This window comes from Rhizoctonia solani, chromosome 8, assembly GCF_016906535.1.
Source record: "Rhizoctonia solani chromosome 8, complete sequence".
NCBI lineage: Eukaryota > Fungi > Basidiomycota > Agaricomycetes > Cantharellales > Ceratobasidiaceae > Rhizoctonia > Rhizoctonia solani.
This window is the reverse complement of record NC_057377.1, coordinates 1,833,154-1,857,441: the sequence shown is the minus strand read 5'-3', so window position 1 is coordinate 1,857,441 and position 24,288 is coordinate 1,833,154. Positions and strand designations below refer to the sequence as shown.

General features: G+C 48.8%; 6 protein-coding genes across 6 annotated transcripts; 4 read left to right on the top strand and 2 right to left on the bottom strand.

The window, feature by feature from the left end:
* Positions 1 to 418: 418 nt before the first annotated feature.
* RhiXN_10022 (Tyrosine kinase catalytic domain protein) lies at positions 419 to 4,250 on the top strand (the record flags this gene model as incomplete). The annotated part of the gene is made up of 18 exons (XM_043329838.1): positions 419 to 440; positions 491 to 644; positions 709 to 784; positions 835 to 869; positions 928 to 988; positions 1,038 to 1,148; positions 1,259 to 1,472; positions 1,537 to 1,881; positions 1,933 to 2,069; positions 2,142 to 2,254; positions 2,313 to 2,439; positions 2,488 to 2,970; positions 3,030 to 3,187; positions 3,253 to 3,331; positions 3,389 to 3,611; positions 3,665 to 3,823; positions 3,879 to 3,970; positions 4,026 to 4,250. The coding sequence occupies 18 exons, from the start codon at positions 419 to 421 to the stop codon at positions 4,248 to 4,250; spliced, it is 2,814 nt and encodes a 937-aa protein (XP_043182672.1).
* Positions 4,251 to 5,379: 1,129 nt separating this feature from the next.
* On the top strand, positions 5,380 to 9,675 carry RhiXN_10021 (Vegetative incompatibility protein HET-E-1; the record flags this gene model as incomplete). The annotated part of the gene is made up of 5 exons (XM_043329837.1): positions 5,380 to 5,712; positions 5,765 to 5,889; positions 5,944 to 6,190; positions 6,246 to 7,772; positions 7,825 to 9,675. 5 exons carry the CDS (start codon positions 5,380 to 5,382, stop codon positions 9,673 to 9,675), a joined length of 4,083 nt encoding a protein of 1,360 aa, XP_043182671.1.
* A 473-nt stretch (positions 9,676 to 10,148) lies between these two features.
* On the top strand, positions 10,149 to 13,657 carry RhiXN_10020 (telomere length regulation protein; the record flags this gene model as incomplete). The annotated part of the gene is made up of 7 exons (XM_043329836.1): positions 10,149 to 10,660; positions 10,714 to 10,781; positions 10,829 to 11,428; positions 11,476 to 12,339; positions 12,393 to 12,522; positions 12,572 to 13,583; positions 13,655 to 13,657. 7 exons carry the CDS (start codon positions 10,149 to 10,151, stop codon positions 13,655 to 13,657), a joined length of 3,189 nt encoding a protein of 1,062 aa, XP_043182670.1.
* A 138-nt stretch (positions 13,658 to 13,795) lies between these two features.
* Positions 13,796 to 15,697, bottom strand: RhiXN_10019 (cytochrome P450 family protein; the record flags this gene model as incomplete). The annotated part of the gene is made up of 11 exons (XM_043329835.1): positions 13,796 to 13,843; positions 13,897 to 14,065; positions 14,121 to 14,146; positions 14,196 to 14,303; positions 14,356 to 14,404; positions 14,453 to 14,548; positions 14,602 to 14,768; positions 14,817 to 14,872; positions 14,921 to 15,472; positions 15,530 to 15,589; positions 15,640 to 15,697. 11 exons carry the CDS (start codon positions 15,695 to 15,697, stop codon positions 13,796 to 13,798), a joined length of 1,389 nt encoding a protein of 462 aa, XP_043182669.1.
* Positions 15,698 to 17,901: 2,204 nt separating this feature from the next.
* RhiXN_10018 (cytochrome P450 family protein) lies at positions 17,902 to 20,373 on the bottom strand (the record flags this gene model as incomplete). The annotated part of the gene is made up of 13 exons (XM_043329834.1): positions 17,902 to 17,949; positions 17,999 to 18,167; positions 18,226 to 18,251; positions 18,301 to 18,408; positions 18,460 to 18,478; positions 18,558 to 18,653; positions 18,707 to 18,873; positions 18,924 to 18,979; positions 19,028 to 19,588; positions 19,642 to 19,701; positions 19,759 to 19,825; positions 19,883 to 19,962; positions 20,025 to 20,373. 13 exons carry the CDS (start codon positions 20,371 to 20,373, stop codon positions 17,902 to 17,904), a joined length of 1,806 nt encoding a protein of 601 aa, XP_043182668.1.
* Positions 20,374 to 22,591: 2,218 nt separating this feature from the next.
* Positions 22,592 to 23,871, top strand: RhiXN_10017 (coproporphyrinogen III oxidase; the record flags this gene model as incomplete). The annotated part of the gene is made up of 4 exons (XM_043329833.1): positions 22,592 to 23,054; positions 23,114 to 23,295; positions 23,373 to 23,635; positions 23,706 to 23,871. 4 exons carry the CDS (start codon positions 22,592 to 22,594, stop codon positions 23,869 to 23,871), a joined length of 1,074 nt encoding a protein of 357 aa, XP_043182667.1.
* Between the last annotated feature and the right edge of the window lie 417 nt (positions 23,872 to 24,288).

Genomic DNA, 24,288 nt, shown 5'->3' with positions numbered 1-24,288 from the left:
AGTGTGCTTGACATATCAATTGCTTGGTGTAGAAGAGCTTTTTTTTTATTTTATTTACCTTGAGATCAAGTAATTGACGAACCCCCCAACCAGACAGATAGATGCGCGGTACCGCTGCCACAAGACGAATATTAGCTCTCCCATCCATGAATAGTTTTAGCTCCGTTCCGCGAACAATTTAGCTCGGCCTACGTTATACCACCCGAGTCATTAAGTCTGGATATGTCGTAAATATGACACATACGTCCTATATAAAGGCTTAGGCGCCAAAGTTGGCGCTCACCCTGTACATCCATACCGAGACTGTCTCCGTGTCCCCGGGTAGTTCTTGCTAAACATGGGAGGGGGGTGGTAGCGCCCCCGACGCTAAGCCCACAAAGGTTGCGTTGACTCGAAGTGTCGCCACTTGTTCTTAGCCATGACTAGTTATCCCTCTCCAAGTAAGTCGCTCTCCCACAAGTTCTTTCTGAATTAATTTTAATTTGTAAAGGAACTCCGACGTCCCCTCAAGTTCAGACACCGGGTACACCCGGGTGGCGGCGGGTCCGGTTCGACGCTGATGCACCCAACCCCACGATCCGATTCATTCCACCTACTCCCTTATCGCCGGTTATTGACGACACAGTCGAAGATTTCAGCAGTGAGTAAGTCACGACTAATAAATTCATATTGATAATTGTAAGGCTTATGTGAACCGGGCACGTGCAGACCAGCCTTGTTTGACACACCCACCGCAATGCATTCCTCTACTCGCCCCGGCTGGCCCACTCGCCGCACATCGGTGGTAAGTCCAAGCTGCAACTACCTTAAATTGCTGATTATCATTTGCCGTAGCCAACTACGCCTCTAGCGTATGAGGAATCCGACCCGTATGTAATCCCACATACCCCTTACCCCTATAACACCCTGACCCGATGACATGGGCAGTTTCAATAGATACGCCCCCGACGACTACGATGGATACGAGATAGACTCACGACCGATTGTGGTGAGTGAATTTAAATTAGTTTTTAATGCTGATTTCTGATTACTGGCAGATCTCACCACCTGCATACGAACACGTGTGGAAGGACATATATATGGCCAACTCGGCAGCATACCGACTACGAACAGCCTTGCTAGAGTCGAAACGCGTCGACGATGTATTGGTACGTGTCCGGATGATATCACGTATCCATCGCAGCCAAATTTCTCACCCTTGCTCGTTTCTGGACTTGCTTAACACGTGATTGATCTCACTTATTTTTGATGTATCCAGGCCATAACTAAGTCATATCCCCAAGCCATCGCCGCTCGCTTTCTACTTCACGAACATCTTGCGGTCACTGCCAATGCTGTCAGCGGCGCCGGATTGTTTCCTCCCGCTCCTGGAACGACAATATCGTCTTCGACCGTCCCTGCTACCCCCGCTCTGACAGCTGCGAGCGTATCAACGCCAGGATCAGTGTTCACGAGTCTTCCAGGTTTCTCAGGTGAGATTCTAGATGTTTGTCAACTCTTGCTGTTAATGTGAAACTGATCCGTATGTTCCTACAGGAACAACCGATCCCGATTTTCCAACTACGGCACTCAAATCTGCGCATGCAAATCTCAAGGAAGCTTTCCTCTTGTATTCAGAGCAGTTCGACCTGAGGAAGGAGTACTTTGGCCGGGCCCTGGTGCTAGAGTACCGTGAACGTGGTGGCAGTCGATCGGGAGTTAGTTCGAGGGATGACTCGAGGGAACGACCGGACCGAGGGTTTTCAGGAGGGTTTGTGATGCCTCCCGGGCCTCGTACGCCCGGAGGATATGGGTACGAAGAACCGAGGAACAACTATGGGTATCCGAAGCCAGGTGACTTTGTACGGCCTGGACTGGGCCATCGAGACTCGGCGGCTTCGTGTAAGTCCGCGTTTGGCCGCCAGGGGAATAATGCTGACCGATTGCTTTCAGCAAAAACGGTGGGCACTGAGGTAATGCTTGTGACGAATGGAGATAACGGAGAAGATGAGGCGATGCTCAACGAGGACTCGCTCCTGTGCCTGGTAGAGGACGTAGACGGCGCGTGCGATGCGCTGGGAGAGTACGCGGTGAGTGCCATTTCTACTCGTTCCTCTATAACCACTGTTAGCCAATACCTGATGCTGATATGATTGAATCAGGAAATGTGCAAGATGCTGCAGCTGCAAGTGAAGGAGTTGCTGAAGTTCCTGATATCGCACGATGAGATGGTATGGCCTCCTCCACCTGGGAGTGTGCATTCACTGGGCGAGGCGTAAGTTGCACGCCATGCTGAAGTTTGGTATAAAGAAAAATCTGACGTGCTATGGAAGAATCATTCGGAACATACTTGTTCGATTATCGCGAATTCAGCCCAACGATGGAGTAGGACGGATCTCTGACTCGATCGACCAGCTGAGCACAAATTTGGTCGAGTTTGCGAGGGGGCAAGGGTTCGAGGTTGGTGCCTTTATTACACTATGGCCATCGTTTAACACAAGAGACTAGATCTATAACGGTGTCTCGCCTTCGCCTGTTGACCCTGTGCCGCCCATGCGAGAGCTGGATAACTCCTCACCCAAGCCTCCACCTCCCGCCGCGCCACTGTACTCCAACCCTGGCGGGTCAGGATTCACAGAGCGAGAGCGAAGCTATGCACCCGTTCCTGAACGAATGTACTCCAATCCAAATTCGACGTTCTCTCCACCTGTGAAGAGCGCCTCCCCTGCACCGACCGCATCCTCATCGCATTACCGTCCTGCGAACCAAAGTCCCGGGCCATATGTGAACCCGAACCGGCTGAACGACATGACGGGGTCGCAGACGCCGTACTCTGGGTCATCGAGCCAAGGTGCAACGCCGAATATGGGTTCTATGCCGCTGGTGAGGAGGACGGACCCGGTGGAGGTGCTGAGTGATCCGAATGGGCTGGAAGAACTGGCGAGGAAAGGGCTGGATGCAGTGGATGGGTTCATGCAAGTCTTGCGACAGGTGTGCTATTCGTTAGGAGTACAGTATGCAGTCCGAGCATGACTAATATGGAGCTGCAGGATATAGCGACCGGACACCCCGAGTCTTCGCGCTTCCGAGAGGCGCTGGTGTACCTGTGGAGAGTGACTGGTCACTACCCCGCGGAACGGGACATCACAAACGAGATATCCAGGGTTGGTAAGACTCCAGTGGGGCAGGATGCGGTCTCGTTCACACAGTGAGTATCGATCACGCTTTGAGTCGTTTTCCATCCCAGAACATAGGCTGATATGACTGTGAAAGTACTGCAACCTGGCTTGGGATACAGCCTGTTACAATCCGGTATCTACGAGCTGTCGAGTCGCCTAGTCGAATTCGCAGGGTGGGTGGCACTCCTCAGGTTCCCGTTTGTCAACTACTTATACCGTATACTTTATAGCGCCTCCGACGAGATATTGACACTTGGCGTACACTCTTTCATCCAAATGTCCATATGTTTATCAGCTGCGTCATGCCCCGGCATGGAGCATTCGGGCTAGTGATGCCGGTTGCTGGGAGAGGGAACGTGATACAGTATCTGCTGGCGAATCCAGGCGCAGATAGGACAGAGATCGTACTACAGGCTGCGGAGGGACTGAGGTTCCTGCACGAGGAAGCAAAGCGTACGTGCTGTTATTCTGGCTTGGCTGATGAACCTGATGCGAGCGACCCGAAGTGGTGCACGGCGACTTTAGGGGTGTGAACCTGGTTGTTTCCGAAGACGATAGAGTCATGGTAACTGGGTATGGTATCCTGACAGCGATCGAGAAGAACCAGGAGCTGGGGTTCCCAGAATGGGGACTACACTGGGGCGATGGGAGGTGGATGGCACCTGGTACGATCTAAATTACTGTTCTGCTATTGCTGGAAATACTGATAGATTATACCAGAACTACACCACTACCTAAACCCGAAGACGAGGTTCCCAGGACAAAGGACGACACAAAGCGACGTGTATGCGTTTGCATGCACAGCTCTAGAGGTATGGGCGTTTTCTTGTTCTCGCTATACTTCGGGTGCCAACCCTGTGCAAATAGATCTGGACATCGGCTGCTCCGTTTGCTGGTCAGTCAGACTCGAACGTGGTACTGGAGGTGGCGAACAAGGGACGGATTCCACCGCGGCCGACAAACACCGTGTTCATATCCAAGTCGAGGTCGGATCAGGTTTGGGGCTTGCTCCAGGCGTGCTGGAACCTGAACCCAGGTGTGAGACCAAACATGAGGACCGTGGTTGAGACTCTGAGTAGCCTGGCCGAGTAGGTTGAGTCTGCCGGATACGTGTGGATGATAGCTTAGGGGTGTGTATGGCGATGGGTTATAGACAGGGTTTTGTTAGTATCTGTGGCGACGGCTAATAGGTGTAGGATCTATGTGGTGTGATATTTACATGTTGTATCTTTTCTTTTCTATGTGCTGTATGCGTTGACTTATAGGAATTCATTGATGATTCGTGTAAAGGAATGTTGAGGGTGTTCGACTTCGGATGTATGAATTCAAATCAATGGATAATTTCAATACGATCCAGCCCGATGCCATTGCAATCTTAGTAGACCATGACGAAACCAGCCTTAAGCCACACCGGTTACAGTTAATTTATACTCGGACTTTATCACCTAAGCGATCGATTGTTTTATCTAGTCATCGATGTGAGGTTGATCCTTCATCCAAATAGGAACTTGGTGTACATGAGTAGTGTGTTTTCACTCTTCATTTTCATATATGCTATATGGCGCGCAAGGCGATAGATTCACATAAAAAATCTCTGCTTCATAAAGACCCCCGACATGTTACTCTGTTTGGATATTAAGAAAAGCATTAATGAATGTGACTAAATCAATCATAGACGGGCAGTAGGAGTAAGGTCCAGAAACCATGGCCAGACAAAGATAATACACCCATTAGCTTGGATATGGCTACATTTAATATGCCAACCAAAGTCGTGATTTCGGTACAAGCTTAGGGCTCCATGCGCGATGTGTTGAAATGTCAGTATCATAGCTAGATATTTTGTATGCGTATCCACATGATGCGTTGTATTTGTTTGCATACTTCATATATATGCTCACGGGGATTTTTCCACGGAAACCCCAGCTCGCTACACCATAGTCGGAGCGGAGATTATCTTACATTTAGCTCTGACTTACCCGCGCTCTCAAGATGATGAATACAACGTCACAACGGTAATATGAGAGCACAGCCTCTTCATTTGTAATCATAGGGTTCGCGTGCGAATTTCCAGTTTCGCGACTGCCACGTAAATACGCAAAGCACCAGCCTTGTACTCGGTTCAGATACAGTCAAAGAAGCGCCAAAAGTCTGTTAGTCACGCGTTTGGCATGCTATAAACTAACGCTCAAGAAGAACGTAGTCTACCACAGACTACGGTATAATGCTGTTCAGATCCAAGATTTCGGGATCAAAGCTGGCAGTTCCAGATTGGCTTGGTCGCTCTAAACCTCGCTCACCGTCGCAGCGATCTGAGCTCAATGAAAAATCACCAGCTTCGGAGCAGGGATCCTCGTGCTCACCGTCAAGCGTTAGCCTTACTCACGCTGAACAAAAAGCACAAAGTGCCAACGCATTATATGCAGATACGACCACACCCAACACAGCTTGGGCAGCTTTAAATATCTCACTTCGTCGGCTGAGAGAGAGCTCAGGCTTATTACCTCGGCTGGGCTCAGCTATAGATGATCTACTCGGCTTTTCCGATACGATGGAGGTGCGCTTGACTATTATTGCCTCCAAGCAAAGCTGAGACACGCTATCTACAGAAAGAAGGCACTAATAATGAGATGAAACTTATATCAGAGCTCAAGGAACTGTGCGACTCGCTCGCCGAGCGGCTAGTAAAACAAGGTCATTGGAGTGCATCGGATTGTATGTATGGACTCGTCACGTATGTACATCGCTTGTAGCGCGATCGGTTGGGTTATACTGATACAGATAGCAGCGAGATAGAACGAAAGGCACAAGAAACGGAAGCAGGAGAACAACATCCTGAGCTCAGTCAGCAGATCCGTTTGGAACAAGAGAGTAGCGGCGAAGAAACGGAGTATTATTGGCGAGTGATTGAGCTTCTGAAGCAGCTTGAGGCAGGTGTACGCTTGCGTATCATGGACAATGAAACTCACATAGTGTCAAAACTAAAGTATAATCTCAAGGCAAAAAAACGGGCACACATACAGCAGATCGTGGCGGTATTTTGTCTCGTGCTTGTGTATTGGATTATATTTTAACGGGGCATACATGCAGAGCACACTCGAGGAAACGCTGTGCCCAGCAAGGAAAGCAGCATATAGCTCGTTTATGTCAATAGGGATTGGACGCAGAGCATGCACTAAAGGGACACATACAGAAGTCTTGGCATCTCTTGATCAATGGCTGTACGACCCTAATGCACCCAGAGTCTACTGGATGAAGGGTATGCAAGGAGTTGGCAAGACAACAATAGCATACACGCTCTGCAAGCAACTTGAACATCGAGGGCTGCTGGGTGCAAGTTTTTTTTGCACTCGCACCTCCGCCGAGTGTCGAGACACAACACGGATCATACCGACAATCGCATATCAGCTTTCCCGTTACTCCATGTCATTTCGACTTGCATTACACGGAATTCTTGAAGCAGGGGCTGGGGCCCATCCAACAAGCCCAGAAACGCAATGGGAGCGGTTGGTTCAAGATCCACTGGAGAAGGTCGGAGACGCCGTCTCTGATGGTGCTGTGGTTGTGATCGATGGCTTAGACGAATGTGACGATGATCATAGTGGTAACGGAAGTAGCATACTCGATGTGCTGCTCCGGTGCTTTACGGGCTTACCACTGCGATTATTTATATCGACCCAGCCAACGTCATATATGTGGACAAATACAGCTCAAGAACACGCACCGTGCGCAAGGTTGGACTTGGATGCCCTGGAGCCTACGTGTCTGAAAGCCGATATCTTACGGTTTCTCGAAGAGGAGCTATCATGTGTGCCGCTCTCATCAGCTCAGCTCAGTCAGCTTGTGCTCCAATCCAGTCTCCACTTCAAGAATGCGGCCTACATCGCCCGTACAGTCAAATCCGGTTACCGACGGTCAGACAGATATAAGCATATTCTTTCGGTGGTCGAGATGACATCCGAAGTTGTGACACAAAATGCAAGGATTAGCGAGCTTTTCAGGACTGGACTTGACTGCATCCAAAACGCAGGATGGAAGCACCCGAATGCTGAGCAATTCATACGAATGCTTGTATGCCTTAACTTGTTTACCCGGGAGCCGATCAGTGTGGATACCGTAGCTGGATTGTACGAAATATCCGACGTACAGAGATTATATACGGTGTTGCGGCCGCTGCTGAGTGCGCTGCGTCCGGTAACTGGTAACGAACTGGCGTTAGCAAGTAGTGAATCTGGCCCACTACCAACCCTAGCACACTACTTATCGATGGAGCAATTTAGCTATACATTATACAGTCAAGATCTAGCAGAGCGATGCTTCAGAATAATGGAGCAGCAGCTACGGTTCAACATATGCGACCTGCCTTCATCCTGCATCCTTGACCGCGATGTCTCCGACCTACAAAACAGGATACAACGCAAAATCTCGCCCGCACTCTCATATGCGTGTCGACACTGGGCTGATCACCTTGCGCACTCACCACATTCAGGCATCCTACGGATCCTGCTCAGGGGGTTCCTGACCAAGCGACTGCTGTTCTGGCTAGAGGTGCTTAGCGTGAGAGGCGAGTTGGTGGTAGGCACAAATTCTCTGGGGAAGGCAAAAGGTTGGGTTGTGGTGAGTGCTTGATAACACGTCTCTGAAACTATCTGACTATTGTTGTGAGTAGCAATCGAAGCAGCGGACACCTGACATGGCGCCCCTGCTGGACGACTCGCTGAAGTTTGTGGCAGGTTTTGCGTCGAGCGGAGCGGCGAAGTCTACTCCGCACATATACATCTCATGGCTTCCATGGTGGCCGAGGTCGAGTCTGGTGTACAAAAACTATTGGCGCCGAACACAGGGGCTGCTGGAACTCAAGGGCGGCCTGATAAACTGGCATAGAAATACAGCCGCATTGAATACCTGGAATACTCAATCTCAAGTATTTTCGGTTGCCTGTTCACTGGATGGGAGTCGAGTTGCAATTGGATGCAAAAACGGAAAAGTGAGTATACGAAACGCATACAATCAGGCGTTACTTGTTAGTCCATTCAAGGCCCACACCAACTGCGTTCGTTCGGTTGTATTTTCGCCTGATGGCGGATTACTTGCCTCAGGTTCAGATGATTTCACTATCCGAGTATGGGATGTGCGCACTGGTACTCCTGTTGCCGGCCCGTGTCAGGGTCACACCCACTGGGTCTGGTCGATTTCGTTCTCACCCGACAGCAAGCGCATAGTCTCTGGCTCCTTGGACAAGACCGTTTGTATATGGGACACTGGTGGTGCACTCCTTGTGGGCCCGTTGCACGGTCATACCGGCTCAGTCCTTTCCGTGACGTACTCACCCGACGGCACTCTCATTGCCTCTGCTTCTGCCGACAAAACTATCCGACTATGGCGCTCGGACGACGGCGCCCCTGTTGCTTCCCCCTTTCGAGGTCACACAGGCTCTGTCAACTCTGTTGTGTTCACTCCCGATGGCAGTCGACTTGTCAGTGGGTCAGGCGACAAGGCCGTTCGTGTGTGGAGGGTGTCTGATGGGTCAGCCGTGACCACTCGCTTTCCGAGTCATACGGGTGGTGTCAACTCGGTGTCAGTATCGCCTGATGGCACACTTGTTGCATCCGGCTCTCATGATCATACTGTACGAGTGTGGAGGACTAGCAATGGGTCACTTGTTGCGGGTCCAATTGTTGGTCACACGGACATAATTTGGTCAGTTAGGTACTCATCGGATGGGGGTCGAATCATCTCTGGATCTTCTGATGAGACCGTCAGAATATGGGCAATTTATCCCCCTCTTCAGGTCACCTTGCCTGTATCATTCACACAGTATGGTAGCTCCAACGGCCAGCCTATATGGAAATGGCATAATTCCCCGATTGTCACCCCCATCCCCTTGTATCGAATCGCCCCCCCAGGGACAGACTTACCCCTTCATGCCGCATACAGCCCCATTGATCATAGCGTTCAGGTCATTAGCACTCTCGATCAATCTCATGTTGCGGGGCCACTTCATGGTCATACCGATCAGCTCACAGCATTTGCATTTTCGTCCGCCTCTAGCCATTTAGCTACTGGGTCGCGCGACTGTAGTGTACGTGTGTGGGACCTATCAAGAAATACACTGGACGCAGGTCCGTTCTGGGGTCATGGTGGAGAAGTCACATCTGTGTCACTATCGCCGGATTGTTCCCGAGTGGCGTCGTACTCCAAGCAAGATCAGACGATACGGGTGTGGAATACGCGGCATACAGTGCTCAACATCATGCTACCATTCATTCCATCGCCTAGTCCTATAATACCGATACGCTGTCGCCCCTGGCGTCTGAAAAGTTGGCAGATAAGAGAGGATGGATGGGTCACAGACGATATCTTAGGACCATTGATGTGGATACCTCATGAGCTTACCTCTTGGCACATCTGGCCATCACCACATCTCGAGTACGTTGCCACAGAAGACAGAGTATGGCACATCCCGCAACAGGAGCTGCTGTTAGGTGCCAGGTGGTCGGGATGCTACGTCTCCGACTAGCGGCTGTTTGCGTCGGAGCGATGTCACTACATGCACACTTTTCCTTTCGCTCCATGTGATGATTTAAACATAATGTTTACCCGGCTTTTTGCCACCAGTCGTCATAAACCTCTATTTTTCATACCACCAGAGTACTCAGGCCCATATATATTTCTTTTTTTCTTAGAATTAAACAAGGAGCTCATGTAGTGCAAGCCAGCGGGTGCCAAAGTGAAATTCATTCATCGACTTCAATAGTATATATTTTATAGAGTTGAAGGTCTGACCTCAAGTGCTTCTTTTTGCGCGTGTACACAAACATTTTATGTAATCTCCAGTCAATTCTCTCAAGTGGTGTACCATGCATGATGGCTTAAATAGAACCGATTCATTAAAATTGCACGCGAAGTTGGGCTGCCTACAATCTGGATTTGGACCGAAGGATACCAGAAATATGGGAAATTGCCACGTGCTATGGATGTCAAATCCTCGGAATGACAACCACGATCTCCCTCCAGGAGATCATCACTCGGCTACGTCAACCCATCCCTTCACTTGATGAGCTCCATTTTCTACTTAGCGCGCCTCTTTTATCGTTGGGGGCTCATCCCAATCCACAAGGGTCTCCCAAACTCGCAACCCCTCCCAGCACGAGACAGCTTGTGACACTCCAATCTACGATTCTCGGATATGTGTTCCCTGCGTGGGAAGGTCAGACTGAACTACTGTGGCACTTTTTCTGTCCGCCAAATGGATGTGGGAGTCTCGTATTAGGAGCGTTGAACGTGCTGACTGTCCCACCGCTATCTCCGTCTGCAATTACGATTCTCGAAAGATTTGTGGCAGCCTACCCGTTGGACCAGATCTGGAGCATATTTCACAAGGAGCTGGGAGCGGGATCGAGTAGCGAGGTGCAGTGGAACGAGACGCTGAAGAACTGGGTTAGCATCTCCATCAAAGCCACAAACGCACGTCTAGGAGAGGTGAGAGGTGTGCTAGCTCCGAGGTACGTCCACCATTGAAGAACCACAGAAGCTCGCTGATACATATGTTTCGCAGAGAGTTTATGTTAGAGACGTGTAAAGCGACTGAGCGAATTATCCATTCGGTTGCCACGAATGGCCAATGTGGGTTCACATACACCATCCAGCCAGTCATGCTTATAGCTCTGTAGTTTCGACAGAGACTACAAGTAAACTGGCTCAGACGATCACAAAACTTGCACAAACCGGACATTTCGCGGATGGTCTATTTTTCTTGGCCACTTTGCGAGCATGCTTGGCCCATTGGGACGACAAGTACGGTCGAGTCTGGAGCCAGACGACACAAAACCTACCCGGCACGGTGCTTTTCAGTTTCGTGCAATCCTTGCTAACATTCATCCACCACTCTATGTCTTTGCCAACAAGCACAGCTGAGGAACAAGATGGACAACTGACGTACCGTGAAGTTAGCCGGCTATTCGCTCTGTTCTTTGGGTCTGTGATCGAGGCTCCTCCGGAAGTGTGGAACGTTGTGCTCGGAAGTGGGCGGTCGTGGAGCTCACGAATAAGTCGTGCGTTGGTCAGATGGGCAGTTGTAGCCCAAGCTGAACCGTACGCAACTCGAGTAACGGAGATTGATGCAAATCTTGTGGATGACGTTCTGCAAAACGATATTACTCTGGAACATGACGACCAGGAGAATAATGGACTATCTGTCCTCTTGGAATACGTTTTGGCACGATGGACAGATTCTCAGCACATCTCGAGAGCATTACTGAGTGAACATCGATGTATGTCAACCCCTGTAGTCCCGAACCGTACTGAGCTCGTTTGGTAGATCTGACCAGTGTGCTGGTGCTTACGCTTGGCGGGTTGATCGCCCGCTTTCAGGAGACATCTGTCCGTGCAACTGAAGGCCTTTCCTCGACGTTCCCCCCATCTCCGCCGGCTACGACTGACGGATCAAAACTTCACCCGCTAATCGTCAAGACATCGACTTCCCCTACGTTTATTCGATCTGTAGGCACGTATCTATCTCATCGAGACGAAGCTGTACGGAGATGTGGGATGTTGGTCGCAGAGATCGTGTCGGGAGGCAAGCTGAACTTTGGGGGATGGGAGGATAATAATAATACGGAGAGTGGTGATATCGGAAGAGAAAAGAAGGCAGAGTGGCAGGCCTGGGCGCAGGAGTTGCGAACAGAGGCAATGGACATATTGAACACTCTTCGATACGAAGAAACACAGCCTGCACAAGACCCAATGAGTCAGGCGCAAAGGAGCTCAAAGGCAGACGAGCCCTCTATCGATCCATCATTAGCACAGAAACAAAGCAGCGCAGCTGCTGAGCCGGACTCGGATGACGACTCTTTGGTTGGCTACACCTCGCCCTCTCCTACATCTTCCCGCGCCCCTTCACCAACCCCATCAGAGCTGGCAGACCCGACCCTACGACGCCGCCCCATACCTCGTCCAGTATACCTTGCAGAACTAGGAGCACTACTTGTGGAAGCGCCAAAGAACGCGGTGGAGGTGCAGCCAGCGGAAGGATTCGGTCTGGGGAACAAAACGAGGAGAGGAATGGGGATCACGGGAGGAAGAGGTGGTGGGGATGCAGAAGACGAGAAGGCCAGGGTGGAGCTGGCGCTGGAAGTCGGGGCGGAGCTTGTGAGGAAGAAGAGGGGGTACGGAAGTGAACTCGGTGAGTTGTGTATGTATGGTGTAAGATAGATTTATCCTGACAAGAGCAAACAGAGGAAAACGCAATCAATCTGGCCTACCTGTTTATGGGGCTACAAGACAACTATGAGCTAGATAGATTCGAGGAGAGGAGGCAAAGTGTTCTGGTTGCGCTGGTCGCATGCTGTCCGACCAAGGCTGCCCCGTAGGTCGTTTTATATGTTTTCTTCCTTTTATGCTTACCAGCAGCCCAGAACGATCATTGAGCAGTTCTTTCACCACCAATACTCTACTTCTCAGAGATTCACAATGCTCAATGCGCTGGCGTTAGGTGCGCGCGAACTTGCGGGCCTGCCCATTCCTCCGCCTCCTAGTGACACATCCAAACGCCCGCGAGTCGACTTCCCAAGCAAGGTTCTGCCTGAGGCCGCTCATTTGAAGTATATGCGCGAAAGCGATCTTCCTCCACCAGCAAATCGTATCGAAGGGCCTAGGAAACAGTTGATAGAAGGGATGGGTTCTCAAGTATCCACCCTCGTGGACGATCTGAGTGGCATGGCGATCAGGCGTAGTAAAGAGGAGACCGAAGAGTCTATACCTCAGATTGTTCGCGAAAGGTCGCTGCGTGTCGGTCACAAACGAGCGCCGGGCGTCACTCCGGCCGGTTCAGACTCCCAGTTGAAACTTGGGTATCTCTCTAGCCAAACCCCGGTTATTCCCTTCGCGCAAGTGGCAGCTGAATACTTTGTCAGCCCATTGATCCATCGGTTCTGGGCTCACCTCCAATCATCAATGACGCACGAAGCCTACGCGAGAAATGGAGGGCATCTGAAGGCGGGGGCTGGGACAGGGATGATTCTCAGTCCACTTGTGATGGCCCATCTTTTGGGAACTTTGGCCGTTCTACTCCATGCTGCGAGACATTCTCCACCTTTCCTGCACGTCTTGGCCCCAGATGCAGCAGAACTGGCACTGGCCGTCGGTACGCGACCACTTTCGCGTAACGGCGGCGAAGAAGGAACTGAAGCCGGAGTCATAGCGGGAGCACTGGAGCTCGCACTCACAGTTCTCGATAGCGCATTGGAGCTAGACGAGGGACAAACTTTTGCTCTGGAGAAGGCAGATTTGTTGCTGGGAATAGGACAGTGGGCATCAACGGTGTTTGAGGGATTGGATAAAGGCGAACGTGCGCCTGGGGTCGGAGGAAGGGATGAAGAAAGGGCCGTGAGGCTATCTGCAGGTTTGGTGCTGACATGCGAGAGGATTGTTAGTAAATGGAGGAGATCAATACCTTGGAACTGAATTATGTGTTCTAAACGACTAGGGGCTAAGCCCAGTAGATTACTGTAATGATGACTTGAAATCAATTATGCAACACGATTGATTAATGGACGTCATTTTTCGAGTTCTAAATTACACAGTAGGAAATGTTTGAAAGACACATACTAGCACCAGCACCAGCAATGCAATCAAATACTTTATTCTGTAACTTGGGCGACTTCTTTCATCTTGACCCACAATCCACCCTGGATGGGTTCTCAGTACCCTTAGGCATTAACTCATGACATAGAAACCTTACGTTGCAGTAGATTGTTAGATGACTCTTTGGCCACACCTTCTCATAGACCCCGCGTCCCTCTCCGTTCTTCCACTCAGGCGGTGGCAAAGTACCATCTGGAAAGGCCTCGGGAACAAGCTCAATCGACTCTACACGCTGCAGAAGGCGAGAAAGGAAGTACGATGCTTCACTATATGCGTCTTTGGGTAAATATTTCCGTGATCAGGACCGAATTTTGCGCTTACTTGTATGCAAATTGTTGGCCAAGACACTAACAAAGTGTTAGTTGAATAAGAGTCGCTCTGATACGTAGCACTCACAATTCGGGGACCAGCATTGAAGGGCAGGAAAATGAACGGGTTTGGGGTCACGTATTTTTTCAGTCGTTCATCCAGCCACCGTTCGGGGTCAAAGTCCTCGGCGTCAGGCTGCATCACTATACGTTCAAAACCGATGGGTAAAAAGAGAATATAGACTCACACCCCAGAGATCTTTGCGTCGATGCATATGTATTACAGAATATGGCATACTAATGTAGTCAATGAGTGGGAGGCTATAACCATCAAACCCCACTTACTTAGCTCCAGCTGGAACATAGTACTTCTTTCCGCCAGAATGCAAAACCGTGGACTTGACGGCAGTACGTTCATTCATTGGTACAGCTGGGAACAATCTGCCAAGCTCTTAATTACCACTAATGCAGACCGTAAGGAAGTAGTAGCGAACCTAAGAGTCTCGTTTAGTACAGCCCTGAGATACTTCATCTCCTTGAAGTCCTCGGGGGTAGGATAATTGGATGTTCCTAAACGACTCAAGATCTCCTCACGGAGTTTAGCCATGATTTGGGGTCGTTCCGCCAGCATGTAAACGGCGAATGTCAAGGTTGCAGCGGTCTACTGAATAGTTTGCAATTGCTTTAGGGACAGGAGATTGGTACGTACAGTATCACGAGCAGCTACCAGGATATTAATGAGCTCGTCTTTGATAACAGAAATATCTACCTTCCTGTTAGGAAATGAAATACCCACATACCATATCCACTCACCATCGGTTAACTGGACCAAATGATCCAGCAAAGTATCGCCTGCCTCTTCCAATTGGTTACCATCCATCACAGTCTTGGACTTAGCGTGCAAGCCAAGGTCGTGTTTTTCTTCCAATTTCCTCTTCAAGATCGGGGTCACGTATGCATCAATGACCTCCATTTCTTGTTCTGTACGATTCCAGAAAAGCTCCAGCCATGGCCATAAATGTGCCCATGAAAAGCGATCAGCCAAGAGATCTTGGGCACGTCCAAACGCCACCGCAAACGATGCGCTATCGTCCTGAGGTTTCTCCTGAGGATAAGGCAGACGCGCGGCCAAGGAACGAACGTCTTGTCCAAATAAGAACTCGGTTCCAGAGTCGAGTGTAAATCGAGCAACGACGTCTTGAAAATCGACCGCGACGGGCAAACCGGGTCGAGCAGACTCGTTGAGCCTGGAAAGAATCTTCGATATGGCGATGTCAGAATGGCGAGCGAAATTATCAAAGTGGGAGATGCGGTCGCGAGAAAAGTACGGTCGAGATATTCCACGGTGGAACTTCCACATATCACCTGATGATCATTGTAAGATTCAGAAATCATACCAATAGATTGTAATTGAATACTTACCATCAGCATTGAAGACGCCCTTTCCGAGAACACTGTCCATCTTCTGCTGAAATAAAGGCCCTATCCTGACGTTATTATCATTCACGACCAAACGTTGCCATTTACCGCACCTTTCTCATAGCTGTTGAAATCAGTGCTCAAAATAGCTTTAATATTTTCGGGCTCCATAGTCACGATCTAACGATGAAATAACAATCATTAGTAAGTTCTCTTCGAGGTATTTTTGAAAGTACCTGATCCCCTCCCAAAAGTCTGAGGTTGAATGTATACCCATATTCGTTGGCGAGTCTACTCCACGCCGCCCCACAATATTCTGATCATATAGTGGTTATTTTTGATTCCCTCGTATAAAGCTGAGCTGTGGACCCACCAGATTCACGGCTACGAATCGCAAATGGAATAAAGTCAAGATTCCACGGCCAACTTAATTTCACCCGTGGCACCTCAATCACGTCTGGGCCGAGCCGCCTTCTGTCAGCCCGACGCTGGTAGTCCTGAATAAAGCTTCTCAAAGCAACAAAAGCAAACCAAAAAGTGGCAACTTGAACCACGAATGGAAGTCCGAGAAACGTTTCTAAAGCTTTAGGTGCAGAATTCCGAGATACGGCTTGGGCAAGTAAATGAGGGGCAAGGATGGAAGTCAGTGGGGGGATTAATAAAGCAGGGAGAGACCGTAGAACGATCGAAAGCCCAGCTCCCCATTTGAGCATTGCAGTACTCGTATTTCAGTAGATATTTTGGGAGGACCAGCAGGAGATTAAGTCCGAACCGACTTAAATAGATACTGTAATGTAGCCAGTTCGACGGGGAGTTTTATACTTGAGTTGGCCAATTGAGGGGCCTCAGCGTAATGGTCCGAGGTCCATGTATTGCGTACCGCGCATGACCAACTCATAGCATGTATTGGCATTTGGAAGCATTCCAACATTTTATGGGTTGCGCCTGACCGCCCTGTGATTGGCTAGCTGGAGTGGGATTTCCGAGAGAAGAGGTTTAGTTCGGGCAGTCGGGCAAAATCATGACCGACTCACCTGCTCCAGGAAGCTTTCACGCTGCCACAAAACCGCAACTTCTTTCAAAAAGATATATATATATATTGTTCCATACGCACGGCCTGTTGGGTGTAAAAGGACACTTTAGACTTCCTCCTTAACTAAAGTCCGGGAAAGACACTTCTGAGAATCTCACGAAGAGGAGCTGACGTCAATGTCACATTGTGGACTCAATTCATGTGATAATTCAGGCGATAATTTCAAATTTGTGGAGAGCACGTGCCCATACACATCAAGGAAGTCGAAGACATGACCAACTTCCTCCAGTGGTAGAGGCAAGTATTCTGGGGCATAGATGAACCATGAAAAGCGGTAAGCAGAAGTCAGAGTCATGAACACAGTAGCTCAAGGACGCACACACTGCAATGGTCCCCTAAAATTCATGGTCTCTTCCTTTCCTAACTACTGATTTGCATACACTGATAAGAGTATCGTTGAAAGGAGCCCTACATACAATGAACAGCCCAAATTTAACTCTCTCTTTCCCTATTGGGTTTTATTTATGAATTACTAAAGCCTCGGTGAACACAAGATCCAACGTGAATATAATAAAGCATCCAACCGCGTTTGTACTGTAGCAGCAAGGAGGTAAATAAATCGAGAGCTGTAGCAAGAGCACTAAAGATTACATCACAATTCTTGATCGTCTATGATACCTTGATAAAAGGTAAGTTCCGCGCTGGAGAGAACGGGCTTGTTCTTGGGAATAGATGAATGTGCATCGGTTATGTGGGGTGTCGGATAAAACACATAGTGGAAGAAGTGACGAGGAAAAGGTGTCAAATTTTGCTTAAATCCTCTACTTATTGTATTTATATAGACTTAACCTGTGACAAAATCAGGTCGAATGATAAGTTGTAAGACTGAATAAGAGTAAAGACAAAGTCAGGATGGGGAGTCACCTAGGACCCTGTAAGGTGCACGGTCACGATATATGCGTAAACAGGACAAACCCAATCAACGTATATAGTCGACAACCAAGCGTAGTCAAAACACAGGGGAGCAGGCAAGGTGAGAGATGAGTGTAATCATGTAACGCAAGGATAACGCATACAATGGGAATTGTCATACGATTATCGTGCAACCCTTACAACTTGCCGAGAAGATTGTTAGTAAATGAAGATTAATACTCTTCAACTGCGCTATAACAAGGTAGCAAGCAATTATGAAGCGAATTTATTGACTAGTGTGTTGATATTGAGAAATCGATCATATATAGCGCTGAAGAACAAAACGGTTCCACATTTTGAGCCCCGTAGCGCATCACAGAATAGGGACTCATTATATGATAGAAAATTAACTGACACTGTAAAGAGATGCTTATTCTGTAGCCGGAGTAGCTTCCTTCATCCTGACCCAGAGCCCACCCTGAACAGCTTTAGCACTTATGGGATAAACTTAAGATATCAAAACTTACATTGCAGTAGATTGTCAGATGGCTCTTCGGCCACACCTTCTCATAGGCCTTGCGGCCTTCTCCGTTCTTCCACTCAGGCGGTGGCAGAGTGCCGTCTTGAAAGGCATCGGGAACAAGTTCAATCGACTCTACGCGCTGCAGAAGGCGAGAAAGGAAGTACGAGGCTTCGCTATATATATACGTTTGTTAAGTACTTTTTATTCATAAAGGGAGACGTCGAGACTTACTTGTATGCAAATTGTTGACCAAGGCACTAAAAAAATGTCAGCTGGGGAAATTGCACCTTGAGATGCTGTACTTACGATACGGGGACCCGCGTTGAAGGGCAGGAAAATGAACGGGTTTGGGGTCACGTATTTCTTTAATCGTTCATCTAGCCATCGTTCGGGGTCAAAATCTTCAGCATCCGGCTAAATAAATTTACGATAAAATTCAACAGTCGAAGTATAACGGAGACTTACACCCCAGAGATCTTTGCGTCTATGCATGTGTATTACAGAATATGACATACTGATGGAGTCGATAAGTGGAAGTACCATGAAAAGGAGAGTCTACTTACTTGGCTCCAGCTGGGACATAGTACTTCTTTCCCCCAGAATGCAAAACCGTGGACTTGGCGGCAGCACGCTCGTTCATGGGTACAGCTGGGAATAGCCTGCCAAATCCTAAATTATTACCACTGTAGAATGTAAGTAGATATATACAAACCTCAGAGTTTCATTCAATACAGCCCTCAGATACTTCATCTGCTTGAAGTCTTCCGAGGTAGGATGGTTGGATGCTCCCAGGCGATTGAGAACCTCTTCACGGAGTTTCGCCATGACTTGAGGGTTCTCAGCTAGTAAATACACCGCAAACGTTAAGGTCGAAGCTGTCTACTCAATTGTTTGCGACTAGTTTAAAGGAATATTGATCTGGTACCCACTGTATCACGAGCGGCTACCAGGATGTTGATGAGCTCGTCTTTGATCACGGAGATGTCTGTCTTGCTGTCAGCAAATGAAGCGTGCATATATGATACCCACCTACCATCGGTTAGCCGAAGCAAATGATCTAATAAAGTATCCTGGGCTTCTTCTAATTCATTCGCAACGCCATCGCTCGTCACAGAGTTAGATTTTACATCCGATCCAAGTGCTCGTTTCTCTTCCAATTTATTCGTTAATAGCGGGGTCACAAATGCGTTGATGATGTCCATGTCTTGTTCCGTACGATTCCAGAAAAGCTCTAGCCATGCCCACAGTTCCGCTAATGAGAAACGATGTGCCATGAAGTCCTGTGCACGCCCAAATGCCATCGAAAACGATGCCGCACCGTCTTTGGGTTTTTCTTGTGGATAAGGTAGGGGCGACTCGAGGGAACAAACGTCTCGGCCAAACAAGAACTCGGTTCCGGAATCGAGAGTGAATCGACCGACCAGATCCTGGATGTCCACCGCCATAGGCAAGCCAGGTCGAGCAGGCTCGTTGAGTCGAGCGAGAATTTTAGAGATGGCGAGGTCAGAGTGACGGGCGAAATTGTTGAAGTGGGAGATGCGGTCACGGGAGAAATACGGCCGAGTCATTCCACGATGGAATTTCCACATGTCGCCTAGTTATGATGGTAAGTAAATACACACTATTAGACTAAGATTGACGATGTACCATCAGAATTAAAAATGCCCTTTCCTAGAACACTCTCCATCTTCTCCTGAACTTTAGGTCCTATTTAAAGGTCAGTATAACCGGCGATTATAAAGCTGATATCAACATTTCTCTCACCTTTCTCAAAACTATTAAAATCAGTGCTCAGTATAGCTTTGATATTCTCGGGCTCGATGGTCACAATCTGTATAGGACACCCTAATTAGGTGGGCGTTATTTTAGTAGCAAACCCCTAACATACCTGATCTTCTCCGAACAATCCTAGGTTGAATGTATAGCCATACTCACTGGCAAGCTGACCGAATGGCTCCCCGCAATAACCTGATCCATATGGTGGTTATTTTGTTTAATTCGATACATGCCAAACTAAACCATCAGCTTACCAGCTTCGCGAGTACGAATCGACAATGGAATAAAGTCAAGATTCCACGGCCAACTTAGTTTTACCCGCGGTACTTCGATTACATCGGGACCAAGGCGCCTTCTATCGGCACGACGCTGTAACCGCTGAATCAAGTTCCGCAAGACAACAAAGCCAACCCAAATAGCAGCGGCTTGAACCAGGACTGGCAATCCTAGAAATTCTTGTAAAAGCTCAGGTCTGGAATCTAGAGGCACGGTTTGGGCGAGTAGAGTAGGAGTAATGATAGAAATGGCTGGAGGAAAAATTAAAGCTGGGAGCGACCGTAGAGCGACCGAGAGCCCGGCTCCCCATTTGATAGTGTGAGACATTGTAGCAATTAGAGCGGAGTAAAATGTTTAGACCGACAGACTTTGAGTCGCTTAGGGATACGTCGAGTTCGAGTATTTCTGGCAAGATGTTGCGTTCAAGCTGCTCGAGAGGTCGGTTTTTATACTCGAATCAGACGGTCCGGGTGGTTGTAGGCTGGGAGGTCCGAGGGCTATGTATCGCGTCATGAATGACCAAGTTTTGGTACGTATTGGCTTTGAAGGAGACTACCGAATATGGCGTTTGAGCAGCCAAGTGGGACAAAGTCTGGAGAGAAGGAACTTATTCCGGGCATTCGGGCAGAATCATGACCGACCTAGATATGTAATTGACCCCGCGGATCGCCAAAAGAACCATAACTTTTTGTTCCTGAAAAATCAAAATCAAAAAGTTCGCCTGCATCATCTACTCGGCGCAAATGAACATAAAATAGATTTTCTTCTCCAAGTCATGAACACCATACATACCTCAATATGTGCATTGGACGAGGCCAGTGTCAATGACAGAACTCATGTGAAATACCAATAGAAGTCGTTGTGTTGGAATACAGGCACAAAGAACAAGACAGGTCTATCATTCTGCAGCAACAGAATGACACATCTGATTCACGCAAAGATGTCTATAAGCGCGCTTAATTTGGCTTTCGCGATCCATGGCGCGCGGTTGTGGACTGGCCGTGGTAACCAAACAACAACCAAGCTCAGGGTCCAGCCTTGCTTCAACTCCTGGGGTCTTGTCGCTCTAGCTACAATTCAAAGGAGCCCCCAGTACAAGCGACTGCGCAGACAATTTTGAGAAATATATTAAAAGTGACTTTTAAGAAGACTAGTAGGTCCCTGAGTACAAGAAGACGCACCTGGCTGTACAAAGTGGCGATACGATGGTATAGTATTGAAATTACACGAAAGCGGCTGTATTAAACGACAGGGGGGCAATTACATTAGCAAAATGGGATTCCTGCGATAGAGTCCGTGAACAGTCGTTTTCTTCATATGTAGAGTCCCCTATCGGTGTGTCTACTTTATGGTTATCTCGTGACTACAAGCTCGTAACTTGATACTCAAATTCTTCAAAACTTTTATTCGACCTGCCATGATTGACATCCTTACTCGCCTAAGACCTTGTTCCATTATTAGATAAGAATAGGCCACATCCAGGAGGCACACAGCTTGTTCCAACTCGAGTTCCTATCGTTAAATGAGCTTGAACCTTGTGGATACCACTATTTACGTCGAGCCCTTTGGTGGTCTGCATTCAAGTAGTCACAACCTGAATATTCAAGGTGAAAGTTACAAGCATCCCGTAGCTCTTTGCCAACAGTTTTACCCGGGCTTCAGAGAACTGGATGGGCGAACAGTAGTCTCGGTATTATATGCGGGTTAAATATACTATACTGCCGCCCAGATATTACCGTGAGTATAACTAAAGACCAAGGGCCGAACAACCGTCATTCATCTATCATGTAGTATACAGTAGATTCTCACTCCACGCTCGTTCATTCTATGCTCCTTTTGAGAGGGTTTATTGCCGTTTAGCCAAGAAGATGGCTGGAATCCGGGTTTCAGCTACCTTGATTGGAGCCCATCAACAAGCACGGAACAAGAGTCTACTGTACTAACAATTTGGATTCATTTCGCGAAATACAAACTCCCAAATAAAAATGACGCCCCGAGATGGATATAATGCCGGTTGGAACCGGCACTCATACCATTTGAGGCCATTCCACATCATTCCTGTAAAGTCCAGAGACACGATCATACCCAAGTCTCAAAACATGACTCAAATACTGTCGCTTTTATCAGTCGGTCAAGACCCAGTCATGCACTCCAGGCCCTCTCTCCAGCGCGCATTCCGAACCATGGGATTTATGATTCGTGCATCCAATCTCATTAACCCAAGTCGACTATACGGATATACAACAGAATCAAACCAACCCGGAATAGAGTTCAACTCGCCCTTAATTTTCCCTGGCCTTCATCAACGAGGTCCGACACACAAGACTCCCAATCAAGGCTCCGAGCGCTTCCGGTGAGACCCGGCACGACACATATGAAATACTTCAGGGCTCGCCGCCGGCAAATGGCCGCTATTCTGTGTGTGGGGGGCAATTGACCAGTGATGATCGGCGATCACCTCCACCTTAAATACATAACATCCCTAAAGGAGGAAGAAAAAAAAAATCGAATCCAATCGTAGATCCTCAAGTCGTCCACCACCACCATGTCGTCCATGCGCAGCAGGATATCCGATTTCGTACGATCGCTCCAAGAGGAAATCGTCCTCGCGCTCGAATCCCTAGACCCCGAAGGCCCGAAATTCGTACGCGACTCGTGGACCCGACCCGAGGGAGGGAGCGGCCTCTCGTGCGTGCTCCAGGGAACAGACAAACCGCGGGACAACTTGTCGTCGGCCGCACCGCCGTTTGCGCCGCTGGAAAAGGCCGGTGTGAACATTTCGATTATTAATGGCCGCTTGCCCCCCGCTGCCATTGCGCACATGCGAGCGGACCACGCGGGGCTCCCGATCGATACGAAGAACATCCCGCCTGCTGGCTTGCCGTTTTTTGTTGCTGGCTTGAGTCTGGTCATTCATCCTCGGAGTCCGCATGCCCCCACGGTTCATGCCAATTGGCGGTATTTCGAGATTGACGAGGCGGATGTGGATCCTTCTGACGAGTCGACGGGTGAGTTGGGATTTCAATAGTCATGTAGAAAGTGTAGTTTATTCCCGGTTTGTTTTCAGATCGGACGCCGCTTGCATGGTGGTTTGGCGGAGGCTCGGATCTGACCCCATCGTACCTCTACCCAGAAGACTGCGTCCACTTTCACAAGACGATCCAAGACGCGTGCACGCCCTTTGGAAAAGATCTGTATCCTGCAATGAAAGCGTGGTGCGACGAGTACTTTTACATTCCTCATCGCAAGGTACGTCTCCCCCCCTCCTCGTCTTTTTAAATCCCGACGATCGTGTGCGTCCGCTGACGGTACGGTTTGGAAAATAGGAAGCACGCGGGATCGGAGGGATATTCTTCGACGACATGAGCTCGCACAACACTCACCGTATCGATATCCACGCCGACCCGAGTCCACGACCCCGATCCGCCGAGGAATGCTTTGCATTTATCCAATCCCTCGGAAAATCTTTCGTTCCTGGTTATTTACCCATCATGCACCGTCGGGCCTTTACGCCCTGGACCGAAGAGGAGCGTCAGTGGCAGCTGATTCGTCGAGGGCGCTATGTCGAGTTCAACCTCGTCGTCGACCGGTGAGCTTTTCCTTGATTTTCGAGATGTGTTACTCGACTATAGTGCTGATGATGGCTTGGCTTGTAAAAGCGGGACTAAATTTGGATTGCAAACGCCGAGCGCGCGCATCGAGTCTATTCTGATGACGTTGCCCGAGACTGCACGGTGGGAATACATGTCAGAGGTTGGCGCCCAGAGCGGGTCCAGGGAGGCTCAGATGCTCGAAGTGCTGGCGACGCCGAGAAACTGGGTTTAGAGCTATTCATATTGTTAATTTAGCATAGATAAAATTCGATGATTTTCAATGAATGTGTGTAGGTCTGGAGGCTGGGGTGAACCAATGAACAGCAGTTTATTGCGAAGATTCGGCTGCGTAGGCTAAGTACTTGCGACGGGGACTGCGGCTGTTCAAGTCGCAGAGGCAGATCGAGTGTATCCAGGAACACAATGTAGCTATGAAGATCAATGACAGCTTCTCTGATTGATTCACACTCTTGTCAACACATTTAACCGATATCACTTGGCGCATACAGGGCCTAGTTGGGCGCTTGCATCATAATATGCATTTTTTTTTTCTGTAAAAGATGTTGCCCAAGACAATACGACTCTCTGCGGTATGCAGATTAGAGATTGGTTCATTGCTCCTGTGTTTAATCGTAACATCATGGCATAC